Genomic DNA, 10,160 nt, shown 5'->3' with positions numbered 1-10,160 from the left:
CGAGCAGCACTTGCTCAGTCAACCCCAGCCAGCTTGCAACAATGACGCACAGATCATCAGCCCCAAGATTCAGGATGCAGATCTGGGGAGACACCTGGACACAGTGGAGGCCAGGAGAGATGTCCTGTTGCTCCAAGGGTCCTGGAGGCTCAGCAATAGGGCTGCCAATGCTGCCTGGGACAAGGTGGCGGTAAGCTCTGTGAGTGTGACCAGGAGGACCGGATCCGCTCCAGTGCTAAAAAAAGGTCAACAACCTACATCGGGCAGCACGAGTGGACACCAAGCCCACCACTAACCCTGCCCCTGAAACCTTTCCGCCCCCGCAGCACAAGTAGATAGCACTGTGGCCAGGGTTCTCGGTTCGATTCCCTGCTGGGTCACTGTCTTTGTGGAGTCGGCACGTTCTCCCAGTGTCTGCGTGGGTTTCCTCCGGGTCCTCCGGTTTCTTCCCACGGTCCAAAGACGTGCAGGTTAGGTGGATTGGCCATGCTAAATTGCCCTTCGTGTCCAAAAAGGTTAGGAGGGGTTATTGGGTTACGGAGATAGGGTGGAAGTGAGGGCTTAAGTGGGTTGGTGCAGACACGATGGGCCGAATGGCCTCCTTCTGCACTGTATGTGCTATGAGCGAGCATCCACCCTCCAAACCTTCCATCACAAACCCTCTTCCCACCACTGTGAACACGCGTGTGGCTAACAATGCCCTCCGTGTCTCCTCAGGAAACGCTCTCCCAGCATCAGCGGGAGAGGACTCAAACTGGCGGTGGGCTCCTCACCACTTTCAAGGAACGTGCGCTGGAGGTGACCGGTGTGGTCGACGACAGAGCGGTCACCAATGCGGAGGCTGGCGGACACCACAGAGGTGAGGAACCACCGAGCCCCACCAAAGGACCTGTCAAACTGGAGTTGTTATTGTCTTACTGACTGACCATCTCTCCCAGACCACAATCCCAATCTCCCACTGGTCCTCCAGCCGATGGTGCCGGCCCATCCTGGGTGACCCCCTCTCCAGCCTCCCAGAACACCTCAGACGGGAGCACCGCCGAGGAAGACACAATCGAGGCGTCACAGCTGTCATCCCCACTCCACCAATGCAGATACTCGCAACTCAGTGGGAAATGTTAGTGGTCGGGCTTCTGGGGCACAATCTAGTGAGCAACACAACAGCTGCTAATGCACATCGGATAGTGGCAGGAATCCCCCGATGAGACAACAGCAGGAGGACTGTTGGATCCCAGGACCCAGCTGGGTCCCTGTCTGCTGCTGAGCCTGTGGAAGAGTCTTTCCCGGAGCTAATGGTGACGATTGGGAGAGTTCATGACATTCAGAGGGAGCTGCCAGCGACACTCCAGCAGGTCCATAGCCAATTGGAGGAGTCTCAGAGGCAGGAGATTGCACCAGCAATGAGTGGCACTGAGGCCAACAGGGTCCCAGGTTAGATTCCCGGCTTGGGCCACTGTCTGCGTGGAGTCGGCACGATCTCCCCATGTCTGGGTTTCCTCCGGGTGCTCCGGCTTCCTCCCACAAGTCCTGAAAGACATGCTGTTAGGTAATTTGGACATTATTTGTTGAGACTAGATTGTGTAGCACAGTGGTTAGCACTGTTGCTTCACAGCACCAGGGTCCCAGGTTCGCTTCCTGGCTCGAGTTCCCTGAAGCTTTTGTTAATAGGGTTTAACGGGCAACTAAAGATTTAAATTTCCTCGCCGAGTCTGCACGTTCTCCCTGGTATGTGGGTTTCATCCGGGTGCTCTGGTTTCCTCCCACAAGTCCCGGAAGACATGCTTGTTCGGTGAATTGGACATTCTGATTTCCCCGTGTACCCGCACAGGTGCCGGAGCGAGGCGACAAGGGGATTTTCATTCACCCGTGTGAATCCCTAGCCTCCAACTAAGCTGCCATTTTCCAGTTCCCATCTTGTGTGCTTAGAATTTAATAACAGAAACCCAACCACAAATAACTGCACAAAGCCAAACAAATGTAACGGAATGCAATAAGATTCTTGTGGCTTGATTTTATCTTTTAAAGGACTTTATTAAATAAAGATGTTGCGTGAATGAATATTCATGCATGAAACTATATTACAAATATGAACCCACCCAAGGTAAGAATGAGGCCTGAAATGACAAAAAACACTTTACTTTTACATCTCATCCCACTGTCAGATAATTGTAATTGATGTGCATCCACCTAGTTCAGTCAGCCATCACACCAAGTTTCTTGTTTTTCTTCCATACAATCCTCCTCCCATTAACTCAGCACTTTTCTCCACAAAATGCTGCCTGGCCCACTTGATATTTAAATCATTTTCTACTTTTATTGAATGCATTAATCTGCTTGAGGAAGCAGAAAACAAACAAGTCATGGTAGAAACATAGTTGAAAGGCAAAGACAGGAATGATGGAGCAGGGTGGAAGAGGGAGTGGATATTTATTTAGACTTGCATTTAAACAGCACCTTTGACAATCTCAGAACATTCTAGTGAAGTCAACTTACAGCTAGTTAAGTATGTTTTGAAATGCAGGCATCTGTAATCAATGAAATATCACATGGAGTGTCTAGGCTTAGGAAGTGGTCTGTTTGAGGTCCCGGAGGCCTTTGTTAATAGGGTTTAATGGGCAACTAAAGATTTGAATTTCCTAAGAACTCAATGTAAAGAAATGAAATTTCCATTTTAACCTGGCAAGGGCAGTAGATTCAGTTCAGAAATTACAAAATTAGTTGAATTAAAATATGTAGCTACAACAAAAGTGTATATGAATTCATACAAGCATTAAGTATGGCATATACCGAATTACTGACACTTATTCCATGAATGTTGAAATAAGCAAGTAGTAAATGAAGGGTATTGCTGACCGTCTTGAGGAGTACAAGACAGAGCTTCGACGTGTCTCTTTTTTCAGCAATATTCAAGTTCTGTAAGGGGCTTGGCAGTTAGCATGAAAATATGACATGTAAACCACTGCACAACAGTGACCAATGAAAGCTAACTGAATATGTTAAACGATATAGTCAAAACTATGTAGTCAGAGGAGACAGAGAACAAACTATCGTTTCTGGCCAGATTGCACCTTGAATACACCACTGTGCTGGTCACTGAGTGAATTAAGATGGGTCAAATGGACTTCCTCCTCTCCAATTATCTTGTGACCGTGTACATGCTTTGTGGAAAAATGTTAAAAGCATTTTGAAGTGTAATTAGATCATTTGAATCTATTTTTTCCTAGTCTGCCCTTTTAAGACTGCAGAAGATGGCTGAATGATGAAGAGACAAAAAAACGATTTTGTGAATACATAGGTACTACCTATTTAATTGCCTGGCCTACGATTGTCGTCCTCAGAAAAATGTGTCTCATTTTTGGTACATTGATTGAGCATCACATTCTCCACTTGGATGTGATTTGATCAACCATTATTCAACAAACTCGACAGATATCTATTTCTTGAAGGCTTTGCATCTGTCATTTTGATATTTACAAACTGGTACATTTGCCTTCTAGGCAAATATCACACTACTAGATAAAGGTTTAGCAAAAGTCAATTCAAATAAGGGACATGCAAATTTACAATTGAGATCGGACCGTTCTTTTTTTCAGTAAATGATAGAAACATTCCCTTTTTGTTTACATGGCGTTGAGTGAGTCGAGGTGGAATTTGGCATTCTGTTGGTTGTTTGCGTGGGCCTGCTAGTTTTTCAGATTGATTTATGGCGTTGGGGAGAAAGAATATCCTCAACAGAAAATCTTACTCCAGCTGCTATTTCTGCCTTGAGTGATGATTTCAGCGTTTTGTCTTTTGCATGCTGCCTTAAGGAAATTTCCAGTTAAGTGGCCTCATCCTATAGCATTACACAGTGCCACCTGCAGGCACGCTTTAAAAAAAAAGAATGCTCTGTGCACCATTAACATACATTTATTTCCCCTTTTTGTTTTCTTAGGCACAAAACATAGGGAATACTTTGACCTTGAACCCAGAAAGTAGCCTCAATGTACAAACAGAAGGGGTATACACAGTTTTATAAGACATGGGTTTTCATTCAATAGATTTATAGTGTTCATCTTACTACTCACTTGTTTCTGCTCTATGCTTCTGTCAATGACTTTAGCTAGTCTGAGATGATGCATTTTTATGTGATATTCACCTACAATGGCATGTGGTAATGTACTTTACAGGTAACCATCATTCCTTCTAAACTGTGCTGCAATTCTCCATGCAGGCCAGACAGGCTTGGCCCAAGGGATTACGCACATAAAACTTGCGACTCCAAACAAACATTAAAGGATACTTGCAGGTAATACCAAGAACTTTTGAACGAGGATGATTAAGAGATGTTCGAAGACACTATATAATTGCATGTTTCTTTTTTTTTCCTTTGGAAGTTCATCATTTCCTCACATGGTGCAATACAGCACCATTAAGCTTTACATATTTCAATAACTTTCATCTTAATTCTTTCCAATTAACATTTCTCACCAACTGTGCAACAAAGCAAATGAAAAAAATTATATATTTTTTAAATATAAACACATTGAAAGAAACCGATTCAATGAAGAGTGTTCAAGTGCAGATTGTTATACTGTTACATCCTTTTGACTCCCTGAGACATTGTGCAATTGCTTGAGGTGAGCATGGGTTTTGTTTTAGAATTCAAAATTTTCATCAGTCATATCAATGGCCCAGGCAAATTTTTCTCTCTGTGTCTTGTTGTAGACCTTCTCAATGGGAACGTGCCACTTCTTACACCTTCAAAGACAAGAGATAAATGGGTTTCATTTAGGCTCAGTAATTCTACTGCAATTTCAAAAATATGCAAGATTATACTAAAAACCAGATGGGTCGGGTCAGGGCCCAAATCCTGGCGTTTGGAGGGCGAGGGTGAAAGAAATCAAAAAGACTTGAGTTAGAAATGTTAAAAAATTCATTTTCATTTGAAAAAAAAAAAAAATTGTTGGAAATATATCAGTATGTGAAGAGGAGGGACAAGTTAAAATTGAGGGGAGAAACATAGTCAGGACAAAATTCAGATTCTGGGTCGTCTGTTCAGGTTCAGCACTTCATTTGATGGTTAGGGTGCAACAGTACTGAAATATCAAAACATTGCCTCGACTTCCAACATAAATGTTAAGCTTGACCGACATTATAGTTTAGATTATTCAGGACAAAAATTGCATCAATCCCATGTGTCAGCAGTAACACGGTCTTAAACTTTGTCTAGTTCTTACTGACCAAGCAACGGTAATTCTGGGATCAAGATAGTTGAGTTTGGATGTGCCCAATGCAATCTGCTTGTTCTCCTCTTTGTCTGTTGCTTGAACTTCCAGCTTCATTAGCTGTTCTTCTAACCTCTGTAATAGCTTTTTCTTCTTCTCCACCACCCTGCATAAAGAAGCTTTATGAGATTTGTTTTAGAACAGGATCTTTTAAACAAGAGTATTTCTTCAGTCCCAATCTTTGCGTCCCAATATGACAAGCAGATCATTACGCATTTCTTTGGGAAGTAATAGAAAATTTAAGAGTACTCACTTCCAGCCAATCTTTTGTTTCAGTTCTTTTAGCTCCCGTCACAAACATTTACTCTTTTGAAGGATGTTGGGATACACAACTCATTTGGCTGCTCTTTGTTATCCTGCAACATGGCCATTGTTTAAACTAGCTTGTCAGGGGGATGGGAACCCAAGGTGTGGCCCAAATTGGAAGAAAGCAAAGTGGTTAACAGGAAATCATCATGGAACTAGTAGGTAGGAGAAACAAAGCAAAGCGTTCGTGTCAAATGGGGAATGATATCAAAAAGACAAATGAAGGGCTCTCTATCTGAATGTGCGCAGATTTGTAACAAGGTAGATAATCTAAAGGCACAAAGAGGTAAATGGGTGTGATAAAATTGCCATTATGGAAATATGGCTGCACGGTGACCAAGGCAGAAAATTAAATATTAAAAAAAAAAAATCTTTATTGTCACAAATAGGCTTACATTAACACTGCAATGAAGTGACTGTGAAAATCCCCGAGTCGCCACATTCCGGCGCTTGTTCGGGTACACGAAGGGAGAATTAAGAATGTCCAAATTACCTAACAGCACGTTTTTCGGTACGTGAGAGGAAACTGGAGCACCCGGAGGAAACCCACGCAGACACGGGGAGAACGTGCAAACTCCGCACAGACAGTGACCCAAGCCGTGAATCGAACCTGGGACCCTGGAGCCGTTTTCTCCTCCTGGAGCTGTGAAGCAACAGTGCTGACCCCCACTCTGCTACTGTACTGACCAGTACAAGAATATCAAGGACATTCGACATTTTGGCAGGACAGACAAGAAAAGGGGGTGGAGTTGTGCTGATAATAAGGGATGGGGATAGGATTGGATATCCCCGGTGATGGGGAGGGAAAGTCCCCGGTGATGGTGAGGGAAAGAGTGCAGGGGCTGGGGGTTCTGCTCAGGCAGGATGAAATTATGAAGTGCATTTGTTTTATGCAGTCGGGGAAGGCATCCTGCCCGGATGGATTCCCAGTGGAATTTTCCGAAACATTTGTGACAGAACTGGGGCCGCATCTGCACCACATGTTCAACGATTCACTTTGCAGGGGGTACGGCCGGCCACAGTGGATCCGGCTTCCATCTCCTTAATCCTGAATAACGCTAAAGATCCAGTGGAGTGCGTGTGATATCTCATTGAATTCCAATGCAAAGTTGTTGGCGAAGGTGCTGGCAACTCGCTTGGAGGCCTGCAGAGGTAATTTCTGAGGATCAGATTGTGTTTGTTAAGGGCCAACAAAAGGAGACTCCTGCATGTTGTGATGTTGCCCTCACCATGTGGCGAGCCAGAGGTAATAATATCCATGGATGCGGAGAAAGCGTTCGACCGGGTGGAACGGGAGTATCTTTTTGACATATTAGGGCGGTTTAGATTTGGACCTAGATTCATTTCATGGATTAGACGGTTGTAGGGCCCTCACTGCGAGTGTACACACGAAGCATTAAGCTCGGGGTACTTTCAGCTAGATAGAACATAGAACAGTACAGCACAGAACAGGCCCTTTGGCCCTCGCTGTTGTGCCGAGCATTGTCTGAAACCAAGATCAAGCTATCCCAACCACTGTCATTCTGGTGTGCTCCATGTGCCTATCCAATAACCGCTTGAAAGTCGCTAAAGTGTCCGACTCCTCTATCACAGCAGGCAGTCCATTCCACACGCTAACCACTCTGAGTAAAGAACCTACCTCGGACATCCCTCCTATATCTCCCACCCTGAACCTTATAGTTATGTCCCCTTGTAACAGCTACATCCACCCGAGGAAATAGTCTCTGAACGTCCACTCTATCTATCCCCCTCACTATCTTATAAATCTCTGTTAAGTCGCCTCTCATCTTCCTCCGCTCCAAAGAGAAAAGCCCTAGCTCCGTCAACCTTTCCTCATAAGACCTATCCTGCAAACCAGGCAGCATCCTGGTAAATCTCCTTTGCACCCTTTCCAATGCTTCCACATCCTTCCTATAGTGAGGTGACCAGAACTGCCACAATATTCCAAACGTGGTCTCACCAGGGTCATGCACAGTTGCAGCATAACCCGCGGCTCTTAAACTCAAGCCCCCTGTTAATAAACGCTACCACACTATAGGCCTTCTTCACGGCTCTATCCGCTTGAGTGGCAACCTTCAGAGATCTGTGGATATGAACCCCAAGATCTCGCTGTTCCTCCACATTCCTCAGAACCCTGCAGTTGACCCTGTAATCCACATTCAAATGTTTTCGACCAAAATGAATCACCTTGCACTTATCAGGGTTAAACTCCCATCTGCCATTTTTCGGCCCAGCTCTGCACCCTATCAATGTCTCTTTGCAGCCTACAACAGTCCTCCACCTCATTCACTACTCCACCAAATCTTGGTGTCATCAGCAAATTTACTGACCCACCCTTCAGCCCCCTCCTCCAAGTCATTGATAAAAATCACAAATAGCAGAGGACCCAGCACTGATCCCGGTGGTACACCGCTGGTAACTGGTCTCCAATCTGAAAATTCTTCCATCCACCACCACCCTCTGCCTTCTATGTGATAGCCAGTTACTTATCCAATTGGCCAAATTTCCCTCTATCCCACACCTCCTTACTTTCTTCATAAGCCGACCATGGGGAACCTTATCAAACGCCTTACTAAAATCCATGTATACAACATCAACTGCTCTACCTTCATCTACACATTTAGTTACCTCCTCAAAGAATTCAATCAAATTTGTGAGTCAAGACATACCCTTCACGAATCCGTGTTGACTATCCCGGATTAAGCTGCATCTTTCCAAATGGTCATAAATCCTATCCTTCAGGACCTTTTCCATTAACTTACCGATCACCGGCCTATAATTACCAGGGTCATTCCTATTCCCGTTCTTGAACAGAGGAACAACATTTGCCACTCTCCAGTCCTCTGGCACTATCCCCGTGGACAGTGAGGACCCAAAGATCAAAGCCAAAGGCTCTGCAATCTCATCCCTTGCCTCCCAAAGAATCGTTGGATATATCCCATCTGGCCCAAGAGACTTGTCAACCCTAACTGGGTGAGGGGCTGGTTTAGCACACTAGGGGCTGGTTTAGCACATGGGCTAAATCGCTGGCTTTTAAAGCAGACCAAGCAAACCAGCAGCACGGTTCAATTCCCGTACCAGCCTCCCCGAACAGGCGCCGGAATATGGCGACTAGGGGCTTTTCACAGTAACTTCATTGAAGCCTACGTGTGACAATAATCGATTTTCATTTCATTCATTTCATTTCATTAGGTTTTCCAAAATTGCTAATACATCCTTCCTCAGAACATCTACCTCCTCCAGCCTACCCGCCTGTATCACACTCTCATCCTCAAAAACATGGCCCCTCTCCTTGGTGAACACTGAAGAAAAGTATTCATTCAACGCCTCTCCTATTTCTTCTGACTCCATGTACAAGTTCCCACTACTGTCCTTGACCGGCCCTAACCTCACCCTGGTCATTCTTTTATTTCTCTTATTTCTCACGCAAGAGTAAAAAGACTTGGAGTTTTCCTTGATCCGACCCGCCAAGGACTTCTCATGCCCCTCATAGCTCTCCTAAGCCCGTTTTTTTAAAGCTCATTCCTTGCTACCTTGTAACCCTGAAGCGACCCAACGGAACCTTATTTTCTCATCCTTACATCCGCTTCCTTTTTCCTCTTGATAAGACATTCAACCTCTTTTGTGAACCATGGTTCCCTCACATGGTCATTTCCTCCCTGCCTGACAGGGACATACCTATCAAGGACACGCAGTATTTGTTCCTTGAACAAGCTCTACTTTTCATTTGTGCCTTTCCCTGACAGTTTCTGTTCCCATCTTATGCTCCCTAATTCTTGCCTAATCGCATCATAATTACCCCTCCCGGGGACTTCCGGGTGCGGCGATGACCAGCTGAGTCGCATGGTTCGGCAGCTCCCGGTGGAACGGACTTTTGGGCTCTTAATAAGAGTCCTAACGGCAATTTTAACGGCTAAAAGTACTGTGCGGTGAACCAGAAGGGAATCCCCCCTGGATACGGATGAAAAAAGGAGAGGAAGGTGGCCGGATTGCGGTGGATCCTTTAGAGCAGCGGCAAGGAAGGCAAGCAAAAACCAAGATGGCGTCGGAAGGTGGCAGTTTAATATGGGGCCCTGAACAACACGAGTTTTTGAAACGCTGCGTGGAAGAACTCAAAAAGGAAACGAAGAAGAGCTGTTGGCCCCGATATTACAGGCGATTGAAGGGCTAAAGGAGGAGCAAAAGACCCAGGAGCGGGAGCTTCGGGTCGTGAAGGCAAAGGCTGCCGAGAATGAGGACGACATACAGGGCCTGGTGGTGAAGACGGAGATGCACGAGGCACACCATAAACGATGCGCGGAAAGGCTGGAGGCGCTGGAGAACAACGCAAGGAGGAACAACCGAAGGATTCTTGGTCTTCCTGAAGGTGCGGAGGGAGCGGACGTCGGGGCATATGTGAGCACGATGCTGCACTTGTTAATGGGAGCGGAGGCCCCGGCGGGTCCGCTGGAGGTGGAGGGAGCATATCGAGTGATGGCGCGAGGACCGAGAGCAGGAGAAATTCCTAGAGCCATAGTGGTGAGATTCCTCCGTTTTAAGGATAGAGAGATGGTCCTTAGATGGGCAAAGAAAACTCGGAGCAGTAAG

General features: G+C 45.6%; 1 protein-coding gene across 1 annotated transcript in view; it reads right to left on the bottom strand.

Moving 5' to 3' along the window:
- Positions 1–2,010: 2,010 nt before the first annotated feature.
- Positions 2,011–10,160, bottom strand: part of LOC140385752 (DNA topoisomerase I, mitochondrial-like) — a 211,882-nt gene continuing 203,732 nt past the window's right edge. The window contains 2 exon segments of the mRNA XM_072468224.1: positions 2,011–4,740; positions 5,224–5,373. Of these exon segments, the coding sequence (XP_072324325.1) occupies positions 4,638–4,740; positions 5,224–5,373 (253 nt within the window). The 3' untranslated portion in view covers positions 2,011–4,637.

This window comes from Scyliorhinus torazame, chromosome 11 (assembly GCF_047496885.1).
Source record: "Scyliorhinus torazame isolate Kashiwa2021f chromosome 11, sScyTor2.1, whole genome shotgun sequence".
NCBI classification, from domain to species: domain Eukaryota; kingdom Metazoa; phylum Chordata; class Chondrichthyes; order Carcharhiniformes; family Scyliorhinidae; genus Scyliorhinus; species Scyliorhinus torazame.
Note: the sequence above shows the minus strand (reverse complement) of the source record. Positions and strands in the feature narration are given on the sequence as shown.